This window comes from Festucalex cinctus, chromosome 20 (genome assembly GCF_051991245.1).
Source record: "Festucalex cinctus isolate MCC-2025b chromosome 20, RoL_Fcin_1.0, whole genome shotgun sequence".
Taxonomy (NCBI): domain Eukaryota; kingdom Metazoa; phylum Chordata; class Actinopteri; order Syngnathiformes; family Syngnathidae; genus Festucalex; species Festucalex cinctus.
The window spans coordinates 21,638,409-21,657,099 of NC_135430.1; the positions used below are offsets into that span (position 1 = coordinate 21,638,409).

The 18,691-nt window shown below is 40.0% G+C and overlaps 1 protein-coding gene across 4 annotated transcripts in view; it reads right to left on the reverse strand.

The window, feature by feature from the left end:
• LOC144009098 (uncharacterized) overlaps window positions 1-18,691 on the reverse strand; it is a 268,151-nt gene that overhangs the window by 225,207 nt on the left and 24,253 nt on the right. For 3 of the 4 annotated variants that reach the window (XM_077508606.1, XM_077508605.1, XM_077508607.1), the window contains 2 exons: window positions 15,361-15,444; window positions 1,672-1,839 (listed from right to left, as the gene is read on the reverse strand). In XM_077508606.1, the coding sequence (XP_077364732.1) occupies window positions 1,672-1,839; window positions 15,361-15,444 (252 nt within the window). Of the gene's footprint in view, window positions 1-1,671; window positions 1,840-5,231; window positions 5,277-15,360; window positions 15,445-18,691 lie in introns of those variants that run through there. The other variant, XM_077508608.1, reaches the window with a different exon arrangement.

Consider the following 18,691-nt stretch of genomic DNA (forward strand, 5'->3'; position numbering starts at 1 on the left):
ATCAAACAGATGATTAAGCTCAGATTTTTAGTCAATGAAATTATTAGCCATCCATTTTCTTGACCGCTCATTCCTCACAAGGGTTACGGGGGGTGCTGGAGCCCATCTCAACTGGCTTTGGGCAGTAGGCGGGGTACACCGCCTGGTTGCCAGCCAATCGCAGGGCACACAGAGACGAACAACCATCCGCACTCACAAGCACACCTAGTGGCAATTTGGAGCGCCATGCATGTCTTTGGAATGTGGGAGGAGACCGGAGTACCCGGAGAAGACCCACGCGGGCACGGGGAGAACATGCAAGCTCCACCCAGGAAGGCCGGAGCCAGGACTCGAACCCGAGTCCTCAGTACTGTCAGGCGGACGTGCCAACCACTCAATCCAGCCACCGTGCCGCCATGAAATTATTCATGTAAAAAATAGTAACTGCTTTGCATGATATCTACCGGACGTTTATAGCCTGAACAATATATTTAGAAAAGAAAAAAAAATCATCAAAAAAAAGCTTGAGTATGACAGTGGTTCAAACTCAAGTGATGAAGATATAACATAGGTTTATGCTTTACAATTGATAAATGTTAACTTCTTTGATTAACCACCTTGATGGTATAAATGATTCCTTAATTGTAAAATATCCGGCTTATCATGCTCGTTATTACCGCTGCAATGTTATTGTCTTGAACTCAAGTAGTGACAGCACTGCATCTAAAGAGTGCTCACGAAACAAATCATGTATTACCGTTGCAATTGTGATCACCGTTCTTCTTCAAAAAAATATATAATTTTATTTTTTGCCAACTATCAAATTTAGAATTGAAATGTGCCGCAACAATTTGCTAACAGGTTCAACGTAAAGGTGCAGGGATAGCCCCGCTATGTGAGGAGTTGGTATTTTTCCCTCAGGAACGGTGTTTTATTTTTCTATATAAGATGGACAAGATGGTTGATTCCAGAGATTATATTATTAATATACCGCTGTCAGTTTTAACTAATATCACACAAAGCGATTCTTTTTTTTTCTGAATTGCAAACTCCCCCTTTACGTTGCCTGGCATGCACAAATATGCGGTGAACATTGATGATTGATCAACGACAGCTTCCAGTAAATGGTTTTATTCGAGTCTAAAATAAAATACCTGGAGGGACCAAAGTAGGTAGAAGAAATATTTTTGGGTAAGGCAGAAGGAACAAAAAAAATAAAAAAAAAAAATTGTAAAGGCCATTCCATTTATCATGCGTATGACTCTTTAATGTTCCCATTCATTACTTTTGGTTCTCTCTGGGATGAGGGCCACAGTGGACCAAAACAAAAAGGTAAGTATGAGGCGAGACACACTCATTTTGGAGAAAGAAAATACAAAAGAAAGAAACAAATCTACTTTATGCCTCAGTGACAGGAGCCTGATTTCTTATAGTACAACTAGCATAGCCTCTGTGGGTCTAAGATGGCGGCAAAGGGTTATTAAATATGGTGAGAGAAAGAGAGGGGACAAGGGGAAGCTGGAGGAGGAGGAGGAGGAGAGGTGGGAGAAGGGATGATTAACTGTGAAGGAAGTAAAAAATGAGGAGAATTCCCAGATGCACCTGACTGGATTTGATTTAGATAATGTGGTCTGAATCTGTTCCTTATTTAAGCGCAACGTGCCGTCCCCCTTTTGTGCGTTTGTTACCTACTTGGCTCTGCAGTGCAGCCAGGCTGGCTTGGAGGCGTGCGTTGTCTTCGAGCAGCTGTCGCGTGCGTTCCTCATTGCGTACCGAGGTTCTCCTCAGCGAGTCCTGCGCGGCCCGTAAAGACGCCGTTGCCTCTTCCAGCCGCTTCGCGTTTGCGTCGCTCGTTTTAAGCTAAAGCGAAGACAGAGCAGTTGGACAAGGACATCATTCAGGTTGAGCTCGCTCGTACGCAACCGAAGGCTCTCTTGCACGCTACTGAAATACTCGGACGCACTGTATTAAACACATTCACTATGAAAATACTACTGCAACATTTTTTGAAATGCTCTCACAACTGATAAGCTCTCATGAAAACATATTTCAGTACTTTATATTGCTTCAATATGTATATTGGCATGTTTGAAAGGATTTCACTTTTGTGTTTGTGCGCCAAAGTGCTTCACTCTGATGCCTCTGCATACTATTTTTTTTGTTTTTTTGTTACCTGAATATAGAAATCAATGAGTTGCCACAGAGAACATTAGCAAAAACACTTTGAACTCTGAAAAAATGTTTAGTTGAAGATCTTACTTTAAAATAGTAAATATATGAAATAGATACCATCTAAAAATAATACAAAATAAAATTAGAAAATTACCGCACGTCGATGATGTGGCGAAAGAAGACTTGTGCAAGTATCGATATCGGGATCGGCCACCATTTCATGGGCCATTTTACAATCAGGAATCTGATATTAGAATTTAGAAGAATAGAAATTGGTATTTATCGACAATTTGCATGCAATTTAAGGGAAAATGCTATATTGGTGTATATATGTCAATGTTGAAAATTCTCTCATTGTTTTTTTTTGGGGGGGGGGATTTAATGTATTAAAAGTACTAGCTGCATTGAGGTTTGGTATTGGTATTAGTGACTACTCAAATTGAGTACTCATACTGGTCTTAACCTAAACAAAGTTTTAACACTAAAAAAATGCATATTATTCTCGTGAAATTATGGCATCTGAGAGTAGTTGTTTATAATGCAGGCGTTGGGCCAAAACCTCCTGTTTACTTTTTGTTTTTCTTCACAAATGTATTCTATTTGATTTTCTGTTTTGTATCCTGAAAAGTGATGGTTTTTAGCTATATTTTGTGCACAATACTATTCACGGAGGCATCAAAGAAAGAGTGCGAGAAGCCACAAGTCTTATCTGGCAAAGACTACTAAAAAAACAAAACAGCCCTTGCTTGAATCCTAAAAGCAACAATAAAAACATCACTACGCGATACGGCAAGTAGTGACTGTCATTATCAAGGCATTATTCACGGAAAGAGACTAAGTATGGCAAGGAAGCAGACAGAGGCTGAACTCCTCACCCCGCGCATTCGTTCGCATGTCTGTGGTTCAGAACCGCCTGCCAAAAGCAAAGGCCCTATTCATTAGTTCTGTGTTAAATGGGCTCTGTGTTAGATTAGCGGGGAGCCACCACAGACAGTCAAGACACACATGCAAACAGATTTACATATGCACAACATGTACATTACACACACACACACACACTTTTATGTGCGTGGCCAAATCAAGTGAAAGAGCGCATTGAGCTACGGCAGCACAAACACGTGGCTGAATCCTTCTTAACTTTGTACGTCATGCAACTTAACGTTATTATGGTGGTTCTCGACTTGCCATCTTCATTCAGTATGCAACGTATATATATATATATAACAGTACATCATCATCCAACATGCTGTAACTTCGAGCTTAATGAACTTTTATGCAGTTAACTCATTTACTGCGTGGCTAATGGCTGGTAACATTATTAGAAATGAGGCAGGAGATGATACAAGGCTGAATTAAACGGACTCGTCAGCATGCTCCAGCTAATTTTAGTTTGACTACTGGGAAATAAAATGTGCTGTATGGAAGTGGGACAGTAAAGTTTGAATTTCATTGCGGTGTCATTTTAATAAAGTCGATAAAAGTTGTCTATAGGGATCCTAATTTGTATTTTTTTTTTTTTTTATGTACAATGCATGTGTTGTGTACTAAAAGGTTTGGATCCGAGAGGCAGAAACTCAGAGACGCTGTACACCGGACAGTTGGACAATAATCCGGCAAAGCACACACAATTCACAGACCGCACCTACAGACAGTGAATCGTAAAAAGGACTAAAGAACGACATCACAAAAGGTCCAGACATCACCTAAAATATTCAAGGTTGACATCACGAACATCACGTTTTGTAAACAGACACTTGTTACATCAGTACCTAAACAGACACATAACAGGTCATGAACTCTTTTTTTTTTTTTTTTTTTCCTTTCTCCTTTTAATTACAAAGAAGTAGCAAATTTGCTAAGTGGAATCCTGAAGACTCATTATCACATTTTTTCTACTTATAATTATTGTATAATAATTAAGTCAGAAAGGTTGCTGTCGCTGTCATTATTATTATTAGTATTATTTTTATGAAAGCAAATGTTGTTAAACATCACTACTAAAAACAGACTTCCAATTCAGTGGTGAAAGCAGGTGTCATGTTAAGTAAGCAGGGTTGTCCGCATCTGCGAGTCGTCTAACTAAAAGTTACTTTTTAATCAACCGTTGGCAGTATTGTGACCCGTTTTTGGCCATTTCAAAATAAGATGCTGCCTACGGGCTACAACAAGTAACCAGTATCAAGTATCTACGTTACTTTTTCAAGAAAAACTGTTGCAACACTGGTCAAAATACGAAGTCTATACAGCGCTGTAAAATTGTTAGATAATTGATACATCTCAAAAGCCTCTATAGGAAATGATTAAAAGTTCCCATGTGGGTTGTGGGAAATCTAAATTCTCCATTGGAGGAGCTGTGGACCTTAGCGGGAAGTCTGGAAGAAAGAATACCAGATTTGTGATTTGATTTTATATGAGTACTTAAGCTTTGGACTTTCCTATTAGCAAGAACCCCCCTTTGAGAGAGAAAGCCCGATCTGATCAAGTCTCATTACTTTAGCAATCAAAAGTCCCCCCCTCTCTCAAATCCTGCACTCTCCCACAGCCATCTTTATTCTCTCCTCCTTGATCATGTTTTTTTTTTTTTTTTTTTTTGCAAAGGAGGGAGCGGCTTGAGCAAATCCTTGATTGGCCAAAGTCTATCTTCCATCTGGGATTACAAATAGAAATAGAACATTTGAGGACAAAGGAACGAGGGTTCGCTGAGAAAGGGCTGAGAGAGGGAAAGACAGAGTGAGAGAGAGAGAGAGGGTGGTTAATATAATTGAATTAAAAAGATGGAGCGGGGCCATTTCTAAGCAGGTGGGAGTGCGAAGTGAGAAGGAGCAGGCGAGATATTAACTTCTAATAAAAGACAGATTAGAAAGTGGCGGGGACGACTGCTCCGTGTACCTGTGGGAGCGACGCCACCCGCGTAACCTCTCAGTGCAGCACGTACGCAAGGATTGAACCCGTGCTCGCTGCTTTGGGAGCACCTTATTATTTATTTATTTGTATTATTTTATGTCATGCGATCAACCAATACTACACTTTACTAAAGCTTACCAAGTGAGCATGTCATGTAGCTTGAAGTGAATACTCACAGAATTCATGAGAGGATGTGTGACATTTGAGGAGACACGCACCCACAAAGCGTCTGGCAGCAGGGGCCTTATCAGCACTCATTCAAGGATCACAGTCATCAGATAATGAGGAAGCAGCTCTTTGAGGGGCGGCCGCTGTTCAGACAATTCATTAACTAATTGCGCTAACAAGCTCATTTCATGACTTTTTTTTTTTTTTTTTGGCAGCCTGTGTGAATACATTAACAAGGCTAATTCAATTAAGCAGGTGCAGATTTCACAGCTGCGTCCTACACAAAGAGGACAATCCAACAGGTGTGTCGGGCCTTCATTTGACTCTGATGTCTATCACGGAAATGGAAATCCTCCTCATTTGACCCAAAACGGAATTGATACGCAGATCAAGTGGCGGCACTTTTGTTTGTGGAGTGTGTATTCGAGCGAGTGCATCAATGGGCATGAACACCTCGGAATATAAAGTATAGCTCAAAAAAATGAGGAAAACGCTGTGAAATTTGAAATATTGTATAATATTGTCACCATCTGTCGATCCATTTTCGATAGTTTGTCCTCACGAAGGTCGTGGGTGAGCTTTGAGCGACCATGAACGGCTTGCGAGTCAGTTGCAGACAAACAACCATTCACGCTCACGTTCACACCTTTAGGCAATTTAGTTTTCAATTAAGCTAGCACGCAGTCGAAACAAGAAAAGCAGAATTCAATCCCAGAACCTCCTGATTAGACTGAGCACGACATGGTAATAACTTCTCCTTCATGCTGGCCATTAAAAAATATGATAAATTTAAACTACAAAATAATGTCTGTCTTGAAGCTTATTTTGTCTTTTTTTTTTTTGTATTATCTGTGGCATGACAAGCAAATGTGATTGATTGGTAACATGTATGGATTGTGGGTGTCTCACCCCAAGTCAGTAACTTGCGATTTCGATTGGTTAGCTAGGATCCAAACAGCGTTGAAATCCAAGTAATGCGTTTTATTGGTTTAGACACGCAAATATGTCATGTCCACGTCGATGGGTCTGATGGGGTTATTATTACTATTTTGCTGTTCAAGTTGGATGTGGCCACTTTAGCGCAATTCTAGACAGACGTCTGTGAAAACCGGATTCCATCATGCAAGCACTTCTGGTAATTTCACTGGGTCAATCCGTAGGCTAGCTTAGCAATTAGCATTGCTTCTCCGTCTTTTCTCATCATCCCTTCACGAAACTTTGTCAGAATTGCACCTTATTCGCCGCCTCAGAAGTGATGAATACTGACTTAGGAGCAACTCGGCAACATGTTTAGGCACACTAGTAGCCAGCTGAAGCTCGTTGCTAGCAAGCCGTTGTGACGTAAGCATCGCGTTTCCCTCGACGAACGAATACCTGCACTATTGACAAGGATTGGGATTGTCTCCGTGGATCGGAAATTTTTCAAAATCCTTGATTCGAAATTGATAAATAAATCAATCAGATTTGATGAGGCACAAAATGCTAATTTTGCCTTGATGTGAAATAATCTTTGCTGCATTCTTAGTAAGAACCAAAACAACAGTACACTGCAGAAAACAAACGTGTGATATTGCTCGGTAACGCACACTTCATACACTAGATGACGTGGGTAGCTGCGTATGTGTGTGCGTGTGTGGAGTTTGCTTTGTTATGGCAGCTGTTCCAGGAGCAGGTCCTTCGCCTGGCCGACTAAAGCACTGAGGTCAGTGGTTAGCTAAACTCCCATGGAGATGATAGCGCTGATTAATTTCCTCATATTTATCGCCCTCATACCTGCTCCCTGTCCATAAAGTTGCTCTTCGACTCTTGCCTCCCCCCCCATGCGCCTTCAGCTACTGCTGCATATTAAATTGGTTCCCGTTTTTAATTTCTAGATAGCCATGGTTCCATTTTTCTCACAGTCATGACAGGGTAGAGTAGCCTCCATGTAAAGGAAACAAAATGGTCTGACTTATTGTAACTGTCATATTTTTCTTTTTTATTTGCTGTCTGTGTGTCCGACTAGATGTGATACAAGTCGAGGTCATTATCAGCACACGTGGGACTGAACACAATAGAAACAAAAAAAAAATATTCTTATGTTGCTGTGTTTTAGAGAAAGAGCTTTGCCTGTGGCGTTCGTGCTGTGGTCTGTCGACATAACAAGGATAAAAGCATAGTAAAATAAAGACATTCTTTTAAACGCATTCATACAGCAATAAAACAAAGGAATGAGTTTTGTCCTCACGTGACTACCAGCGACAAATTGTGACGACTAAACACCACACAGAGTCACAAAAAACTATGTCTTATTTCTTATGGATTAAACATGATAAGTAATCACATTATTTTCACCCAAGTTCACCTTTCGCTACTCAATAAAATGACTTTGACCTGCATCCATGCATGAAACAATAAATGCAGGAGATATGTTTTGCATCGTGTCCTTCCCCAGCAGACAATAACGACATGACCGGCTTCTCATCGAAGAAGATGGCGGCTGAGAGTGAAAAATGAGGCCAATGGGAGGAAAACACGATGGCAAAAGGCAAACCCAATCAGCTCATTGTTGGTTTCCAAACTTGTCCAGCTAACGGGTCATTTGGTGTCATTTTATCAAATGTCTCCCACCTGACCATTTCAGAATGTCCTAGAAAAATTCTAGTAAAATGACATACTTGTTCATAATAAAATATTAGCTGTCTAATGTCAATATTTTTCTTGTGAAAAATCATTGAATGTAGGGAAGTTTAGATGTTTTTTGTAACCATCCATCCATCCATTTTCTGAACCTCTTACTCCTCACAAGGGTCGCAGGGGGTGCTGGAGCCTATCCCAGCTGGCTTTGGGCAGTAGACGGGGTACACCCTGGGCTGGTTACCAGACAATTTTTCTAATATCTGTATTTTGACAGTACGTTGACTGTATTATTCTCAATTTATTTTTTATTTGTAATTAAGTGTTTGTTTGTTTTTTACAGTGCAATTCAATACTTTATTTTGAAGGGATTTTGCATCTTTCTAATTTTTTTTTTTTTTTTTATATTTATTTTCCACCCCCTTATTTCCCCCCTGGTGTGCCTTCAAGTACCCCAATTTGAGAACCACTGGCGTAGTTCATGAAAACTAAGAAAATAAAAATATTTTTGTCAAAGAAATACAAATTTTAAGAAATTTGATGAAAGGACACAGAATACCAAGAATATGCAAAATAATAATGCACATATGCATATTTTGGATTGATTAGTTTTCATTGCAAGGTTACCATTCAAAAAGATATCTTCAGTACCGAAGTATGGAGTATCTTCAGGAGTAAAAATGTAAGATTTTGTCCAGAATTAATTTGATAACATTATTATTTTTCATGTACAACTAATAGTTTTAAAAACTATGTTGTTTTTTTTTCTACTTGCTGATGACATCACCTGTACTGAGAAAGTAGGTAACGACCAATCATGGCTCACCTATTTTCTGGGTTTGAGCCATGATTGATCATTACTTACTTTCTCAGCACATGTAATGTCATAGTTTTTAAAACTGTTAATTAATTGTAAATGATAAATAATGAAGTTGTCAAATTAATTCTGGACAAAATGTTTTTTACTTCTGAAAAAGTCATATGTTGCTTTTAAGACTTAGATCCAGATTTAAATAAGCATTAGATCAGTTGAATCAATAATGGCCACTCTGCTTGCCTGCACACACACGCACGCACGCACACACACGCAAGTAAGTATTGACACGCATGGATGGCGTGATGGTGCTGAAACAAGAGGATATTAGCAAAGCGTGGCTTCCGTATCGGGCCGCTGATGGCCCCTATTGATGGACACTGGCCTGAAGCCATCACTCAACTTATGGACCTTTAATTGGAGACAGCATAAAACGATAAACCAAGAAACATGCATGACTGAACAGCCCCGATGTAAACCATTAATCATCGCGCGGGCAAAGACAAGCAACCAACTCATGCGCACGCACACACACGCTGCCCTTATACCTTGCTTTTCGTGTGCACATTTGAACTCTCTCACATCCAGCGAGCGTGGCAGAGACAAGTGTCCCACTCACATAATTCTCATGATAGATGACCCATTTAACTTTGATTTTCTGAGAAAAACGAAGCTCACCGGCGATACACTTAATGCAAACACGCACTCATTTATAACGTGTTGATACCACACGCAGGCTTGTATGAAATGCTCACGAGCATTTAGTATTCAAACAGCAGCTCGCATCGTTCGTCCTATAGAACTGTGCCTTGACCTAGCTGGAGTTTTGGAATGACACGTTTGTCAGTATGCCGACGTTGCTTAGCCGAGGTTTCCTCTCAACTACTACCTCCTCCTCCATGCAAACTTTCTTCAGTGCAAGATGTTGTTCCTTTGTATTTTTGTATATAAATACTCTCCATTTCCCTACATCCGTGCATTTGATTTTTTTTTCTTTCAGTATTTGAAATTGATGGTAGAAAAAGTTAGGAATAGATATATATTGGTATATAGCTTTGTATATTCCAAAAACCTGACATTTAAACAGGGGTGTGCAGACTTTTTATGTAGACACTGTAAACATCTGGCTGTGCAGCACATGGGGCAGCCACATGTTCGACAGTGCACAACATGCAATTGTTCATGTTGTTTTCATATAATTCATATAAATCTTTTTGAAATGATTGTGAGAACAAGCTGAACAGACGACACAGAACCAAACACCAATTCCAACCTTTTCACTCTGTCCTATTTTCTTAACCACTAAAGCAAGAAGAATGATTTTCATCCCAGCTTCTGGTCTGAGGAGCAATTCATTCATTTTTGTCAACTCAAGTGATAATGTTGTAATTGCTTTTTTTTTTTTTTTTTTTTTCCCTATTCGGCTCCAGATTGAAAATGTTAACGCCCCTTCCAACAGCCACTGTCCAGTGACATATGAGACGGTGTTGATATTTGGACAGATGGATGGCGCATTCGAGGGATGAATACCTCTCAAACACACACAAACAAATACGAGATGCGCATACACACGTTCCAGTGTGCAGTGGCAGCCCCCCCCCAAGCGCTCCTCTGTCCTCACATGCTTGGCTTCCCCATCTAATTGCTGCCATTCGTCTGCACGCGTGCGTCATTTTGTGTTTCCGTGTGTGGATTTTGCGTTTTTGTCGCTGTGCATTTACAAACAACTGTGGTGAAAAGAGATTGAGAATGTGGATCATCAGACAGGCAGGTAAGAATGTGGAGTAGGAGAGTGTCACGGGTATTTACAATGCACCATGTACTCTGCTATGCCAAGATATGATTTGCCAAAGTACTGCAACATTTTTATATTTTACATAGCAATGACTTGTATATGAAATGAAGTAGAAAAAACATTCGGAAGAAATCAAACCCGGCAAAATGGCCGCCTTCTGATATTGACAAAAAATGCTGGATTTTGCTGCCTAATAATATTCCACACATGTAATATTAATCAGAATGGCATGTTTAGATTAGTGGGGTTGCATAGAACATATTATTGGCAAGATTTTTATTTTTATTTTTTTGGTTGACTTCCACTTTTAGGTGCATGAAGATTGGGAATACAAGAACGCAACACTTTCTGAATTCAAGGTGAAGGGAGTCAGATTGAAAAGGTCAATCTCGCTGTTCATTTGGTTCACTAGTAAATCATATACATATGTCTTGAATTTTCAAAAAAAAAACATGTATTTTGTTGTTGGATACGTTGGATATCTGTGGATTTTTTGATCTTAGAATAATGGTGATCAGAGAATATGTATGACATAAGACAGGGAGGGTCCCAATGCATTCTGGATGATGTAGTTGTCTATTGTTTGTCTATTGTCTTCTTGCTCTATTTTCATGTATTCACAAATGATTTTGAGCATCTCTATCCATCGCCGCTCTCTTTCAATTTTCACAAGCAAACAAGTGGGACTGATTGCACTTTTCGGGGCCATCGTGGAAATATGACGGCACTGATTAGTAACACTGATCATGGGCTGAGTAGCCAGATGCCATTTCTAGGAGAGGGTGGTTACGCGCGCGTGTGCGTGCGTGCGTGCGTGTGCGTGTGTCCCACATGATAATTTGTCCGTTTATGTTGCAATGGGGGCTAAACAGATAAGCAATCCACAGCTCAATCCTTCATCCTGCTCTGATTATAAATCAGTTGGAGCTCTCAGAAGCAATCAGCCAGAGCAATCTGCAGCCTGCACAGACACCTTATCAATCAGAAGGACCATCACACTGTCACCACAGGCACATGCGCGCACAAACACAAACCAACGAAATATGCCCCCCGCCAACGCACCTGTAGAGACATACATGTTTGGATTTTTCGACAAACGATGCGGCATTTTTAAAAATGTCTTGCAGCAAACAGTCTGGCGGTGCAGAGGAGGATGCATCGCTCCTAATTACAGTCTGATATTAATAACAGAGGGGAATGTTAATCTTGGGGGTAAACGGTGAGCCGCTTCAAGAAAAACTGCAAATAAATCTGATTATTTTAGAGGAATAAGCTCCAAAGTGTGGTAATGAGAAACCTGCACCGAACCCCTTGCTGCTACTCCATCCTGCTGCAGGATTGAAATTTTCAACAACAACAAAAAAAAGAACGGCGTATTTGCCATGTGAGTATTTATAAATGTGTAATGAAAGCCTTCTCGCCTCACCACAGTCTCACTCTCTCACTCTCCCGCCGCAGTATTCATTTTTCACCTGCAATTTTATTTTTTCATCAGTCGGACAGCAGGGAGGGAGGGGTTGTCGGAGGGGGCGGGGGCTACGTTTTGGGGGGGTTTACCGCCGAGCAGATTCAATTAGGTTCTGTGATTGGGCCACTGGCGTTCGGCGGGGTCATCGAAAGGTTAAAGAATTCAGCGGCACAAACATGATTATGGCTGTGTAGCTTTTGATCAGATGGAAGGTTTGTCACAGCAAAAAAATAAAAAATTGGGAACAAAAACCGAGACCACTTCTAGTACAACCCGAGTGGGACCACCAGAGCGGTTTTGGTTTTTGTTGAGTTGGATCCTCCATTGAAAGGCACTTACATGCACACGGCGGCGTATGGGAGATATTGCACATGCTCGCAGGCATGCCACATACACACGCGCACTTGTCCGAGGAGTAGCAGAGTAATAAAGTCCACCTCTGCAGTGAAATTAAAGCTAGTCAATGACACTGTGCGCTGAGTACACACTAAATCATTTTTATACCCAGATAAAACAGCTCTGCACATGTAAGGTATCCAACATCACCAAGAGACTATAGAGGCAAAAAAAAAAAAAAAAAAAACTAAAAAAAAAAAAAAAAAGAGCCAAATAATCAAATATCATATTGGATGTGTCTGATTCTTGTCAGAACATGAGATTAATACTAAATATAGGAAATATGGTTCAATAAGAGCGGAAGATATTTCTATATTCAAAATGACCAGGCAGAGAGCACATTATGAGATATTGGATTGATAAACAGGCCGGCTGCTGGCTTGTTCGCCAGGTTTAATGGAACAATAACGTTGCTCCCGGGTTAGCCGAGATTGCATTATGATTTTAATGTCTTTTACAGACATAAGCCCTTCACTGGGAGGAAATTGTGACAATAAATACGTGGCCCCGCATTTTAAAACAAAAGGGGATCGCAGTCGATGAAGAAAAATAAAATGTGCAGGTAGAGTATAATGGTCGTTACAATCAAATATTTTGCTCACATATTGATGCATGCGCATGTCGAGTTGGGATATGTGAAGCTCAGTTATGTTCTGTTGGAATTGTTTTGGAGCAAAAATCGATTCAGGGAAACAATTATGCATATTATTACTGCGCTCATATTACTATGAACGTTTCCGCCGACAATCTCAAAACATTGCACGTTAGGTTCATGTAATAATTACAATTGTCTATAATAGTTTCGATTTTTATTTTTTTTTTATAGTAAAAACTCGTCATTGCTGACATTTTAACATCCAAATGAATGTTCTCCGAACACGCTTATCAGGCATTTTACATAAATGAATCCTGCAACAAAAGGCTTTTCAGTTACGTTGTGTCTTGCTGTCTGAACACTAGGGGGCACTATGTATAAGAATACTTAAATGACGGATCATAACGGTAACGCTCCGTATCACTGTCACTTCAACGCGCCACAGATAGTCAAGTGGATTACGTCGAAATTTCTTTATTGCTCTACCCGACTCTCAACTCAAATCAACTTTACTGATAACACTTTAAAAAAAACAAACAAAAAAAACGTTATACGTTAATGAGTATCTCACAAAAGCCACACCCCCAACTCCGCCCCCACTCTGAATGATTCTCGAACATGTTTATATAGGCATGTGATTATGAATGTGTCATTTTAGTCACAAAGAACAAATGGCCACACGAGCAATATTAACCTAGCATTGGCATTGTAAGCCAACGTTAGCCACAGTATGACATGTTCGTAATAGAGTGTTACATTAACATAAATGTTATTTCTTTGGGGTCAAGCAGGCAATTGTATGTTTCTTGGCAATTCCGTGCATGGAGTAGCTTTTGCTAACATTATTGCATGAGGTTTTTCTAATATCTCTGAGCATTTTGATGCATTGAGCAAACACCTTTGGAACTCTGGTGTGATAGCTGCTGGAAAAAATGGGCCTCTGTACGCCTAGAATGCACCAAACAAACAGACATTTGCTGCTAGAATTAGATCAGCAATGCATAGAGTGTATTTCTGATTAGTTTAAAAGCTATCTTGATTGAAATACAGTGTTTTTATCTCAAAAATATGGACATTTCTTGGTGACCCTCAAATGTTTCTCATTATGAGCTGACAATCAAAACTTCCCAGATCGTTTTTGGTACAGCTCACATTAAATCACAATTGTGAAGGGAATATATACGAAGTGTCGTGGAGAGTGGGGTGGAACTTTTTAGTCCCCTCCAGACAAGACCCCTTTTGACAGTGCCTATCAATTATCAGCCATCAGAATGACATGACCTAATTGGTAGCGTAGCGCAGTTCTTCCCATTGCCAGTCCCTGCTCGGCAACCCCATTTTCCATTATTCCGTACTCAAGACGGGTATTTACATGCCCCGCCCAGCCCCACTGAGAGCAAACAAGCTCATTTAAAAGTTCACATGCTAATGTGTGACATTTCATCCAAACTTTACACGGGGAAAAGGACACGCAACAATAGATTTTGATTCCTTTCTTGTCCATGAATCTCATCATCTTTTGCTTTCCATATTTATGAGCTTAAAAGACAGGACGCATTTGGGGGGGGTGTTCAGCAAGGGACTGTTTGAAAATTGGGACGATTTGAGATAGATGGACTACGTGCAGGGGTCATGAAGAAGTGTTGCTATGTAATCATACTATCGACTTTTCAATCATGCTGCTAGCACGCTTGTATGTAAAGAAAAACGAATTGTGTAAAGTTTAGCACCAGCGCTAATGATACTATTCGGAGTTGTTCAGTGATTACACTTGTAGGTGTGTTTATTATTTTTATTATTTGCATCTTGACTAGTTTACTAGCTGGTGTAAATGTGTGCTTTCATACATCACAAGGGAGAGTCAAAAAGAAAAAATAATACGCCTTCCTGGCAATTTAATGTATTAAAGTATGGCTAATTTATCTGTGAAGCATTTCAACAGCTGGCAACCGATGTCAGCTACATCATTAATCAAGTAGCGCAGCTGTCAACTTGAAATCAATTAATAAAAGGGGATTTCATACGCTGGCCAAACCGCACAAATATGTTGAGTAAATGAAGTTGGCCAGAGACTTCAGAGATTTCCTCGCGATGACGTCGGGTTTATTATTATTATTATTATTATTATGTGGAATGGATGAAATGTGGGGCAAAGTCTTTAGTGTGGGTGTGGTGTCTCCTTTCAGGGGATGAATTTACAATATGTGTCGATGCTGGCAGTGTGCAGTCATTTTATTTCTCTCCAAGCTAATTTTAAACCCTCTCCCAGAAAAAGAGAGGAAAGATAAGATCAAAATGGAGTGACCCCAATGGGGAAATGCGTGCGTGCGATGCTAGATGAGGCCTGATGATGAATTTTTATTCAACAAGTGTTGTTGGACAGCAGCTAATTGAGTGTCAAGAAAACAGTGCAGCACATCAACACAGTAGATTTCTTTTTCTTTTTTTTTTACCTTGTAAAGAAGAATCTCTTCTTTCTGCTGATACAACGACAGCTCCAAACTTTGTTGCTCCGTCTGCTTCCTGCTGAGCTCCAACTGCATGCAAAACCAACATATTGCACTTGAAGAGCGAGAAAATATCAGTCCTGGTTCTCATTAAAGTGGAAATACTGCTTCCGGCAAAAATTCATTGAAATGTCAAAAAAACATCAAATAATTTAACTAGAAAAAAAGCAATATAGAGCATGCAAAATCAAATGTAATTATATCATAGAATATTTCAAAAAGCACTAAAGATATAACAGATTTTTTTTTTTCCTAATAGGAAGGTGTCCATGATATGTTCTGTGATATTCATAAAAATGTCAAGAAAAAGTCCACTTCCCAAATGCTAAGGAAAGCGGGGAAATGTAATAAATGTCTCATAATCTAGATCAGGTGTCACCAATGTGGTAGCTCCCAAGTGCCACCAGAAATGGGACCATTGTGATTTCCAAGGAATGATGAAGTACTGTAGTGAAGCAAAGTGCAGTTTATTCTTGGTCTGTGCTCCACCCAAGTTAGTGAGACACGTGAGGCTCAAAACACTTTATGGGGTTTTTAATTGAGCAAAAACTAAATAATTTTCTTCTGATTGGTGATCAGAAAATCAGCTTCCCCTCAAGCTTGCACGCATGCACACAGACACGTGCACGCGCGATCGACCAGGACAGGCCAAGGATGAGCACCCCCCATCTGATCTGTGGCCCGTTCATTCATTAGACCCGTGCTCCCCCTATTGATTTCAGCTTAAGTAATGAGAAAGCTTATCCAAAAATCTTTAGCATTTGGGCTCCAACTTAAGGGAATCGATGGGGCCATTTCCCATTTGGAGCGGGGATTTTATGTACGTGAACGGGACAAATCCTCAAGCTGATAAATCAATGGGCTTTTTCTTTTTTTTTGTCGACGGACACTTGCAGTCGCGTGTGCCTGATAAATGGTATTTTTGAAGCAATTAAAGTGAGCTGTAAACATATGAAGGCCAATCAATTGGTCAGAGGGGTCTATTATCATGGCTTGAACACTGATTTCGAAGCGGCTTTAAGGAGCGAGTGGCTTTGAAAGAGGCACGGTCACTTATGCAGATCAGCATTGGAGGAAACCAGCTCAGCTCGTTAAACATCAATATAAGACAACTGCTTTTACAACTTCACTGACAGTATTTTTTGGGATGGGCGAGTACCGATACCGGGTCAAGTGAGTCCTGCTTGCCTGTAGCTGGTGCTACCCTGCCGCAGTTTAACACCATGGCAAATCATGAGGACCGCTTCCTGTTTTGACAACAATGAACCCACGAGCATCGGAGCATGCGCGAGTTTTTCACCTCAACTTCACCGGTTTGCAAATACTTCAAAATTGGCAGCCAACTTTACAACAAACTCTGCAGAAGACGGATTATTTTTGTTGAAAAATATCTTTTAGTGATTTTTTTCTTTATTTATCAAAATCTACTACTGGTATTGGCACTTGGCATCGGTATCGGTCTGAAAAAAAGTGGTATGGAAATCCCTAGTATTTTTTATTTTATTTTTTGATGATTTAAGACTTTTTTTTTTTTTTTTTTATCATGACATTTTGTGCACAAGGGTCATGCTTACTGTCATGACTAGGGTCATGCAAGGGTTATGTTTGGGTCATGACCATGAGGTCAAGTGTCTGTTTTGAACTGATGTAACCAGCATCTAGTTTCAACTGGTAAGACGATATGTGATGTCAGGAATCTTTTAACCTCTTTATCTGGTCAACAGCCAATCAGATCGTTCCATGTCAGTCCTGTTACCCACATGTCTAGCCACAACCAATCAGATCGATTCCCGTTTAACTTTGCAAATCCGTTTGAAGAGATTTTCCAGTCAAAAATGTTGACTCCACAACGGAAGTTCAAAGCTTGCGTACCGTTTAAGGATTAAGCTTGAGCCTATCAAGTTGACTTTTTTTTTTTTTTTTTTTTGCATGTTGCCAGTCAACCGCAGGGCTGGTTGGAATATTTCTAAGGTACATTAGTAGCATGTTCATCATTTTCACCTCTCAGATATGAATCAAATTTTAAACCCACTTTTGTATTTGAATTCTTAAAAATTGCATCAGACGTTCCCTCCATAATTCATATTTTTTAAAGCCGTGTGTATCGAGGTGAAATGAGGTGAGGAAGGGGGGGGGGGGGATGTCTCCTGGACATTTCTATTTTAGCGGGGAAAGACAGGCTTGTTAGTGGGGATAAAACCGAATATACATCTGTGCTGTCTGCTTCCACTTTGCGAAAGGTGAGCCATGTGCACTTGCAAAGCTAACCTACAGACAGCATTTCCCTCAGGTAATTGCTTCTACATTGATATTCATTTGATTCCGCTTTCAGCATCTATGAGAGGCCTCTCGACATTGACGCTCCGAGCGTAACGCCGCCACAACATGTTAACCTGCTAACTGTGATTCAAACATATTCAGATTGGACCCTTTTCTTGCGAGAAATTCACGGCGAGAAGGCCCGTAACCATTTGACGACGCCATTACTTTTGTCTCAGGTTTCTCCCATTTTGGATGCTTTCATGTGCCCTGTTCTTTCACCCCAATGTTTCCGTCTGGTTAGTCCGGCGAGTGTCTGCGTGTGCGTTACTGAGGCATGACATTTCAATTGTGCATCCAATCAAATTGGAAGTGAGTCCAAGGTCACAAGTGCTAAAGCGACGTTTTATAAAACTTCTAAACAGCGTATCCCGTACATGAAGGGTCACCAACGCCACAAGGGTCACCACATGAGTACCCTGCGTTCCTGTTCCAAAAATCGTTTACCAGTGACGGGGCACTTTCAAGGAATGAATGAAAATGTAAACAATGGTCAAGATTAAAGTGCTGCATATCAGTATTTATCTGGGAAACCATTAACATGATCATAATTACAGCTGTCACTAACAAATCTGTTTAAAATTGATTATCCTTTTGATTATTCCACAGTATACTCGAGTAATCGCTCTTCAGTAAATCTGATGGTCGACAAGCAAACGTAATGGTGCTCGATTATGGAAAAAATAATAATCGTGATTATTTTCGCAATAATTGAAATCAAGATTATTTTTGATACTAAACAAGGAAATGTTTAAGCATTTAAAAATATTAAGACCAATTCATAAAATAAAAAGAAAAAGAAACAAAAATAGGAAGACTATAATTGCCGGTATGTAAGTTCCTTTTGGACCAAACAGAATAGATTTATTCATTTATTTATTTATTTATTTAGGCAAAAAACTTTAAGTTGGAGTGCAGCATGTGCACTGTGCAGTAGGACGATCATTTATTTTTTTTG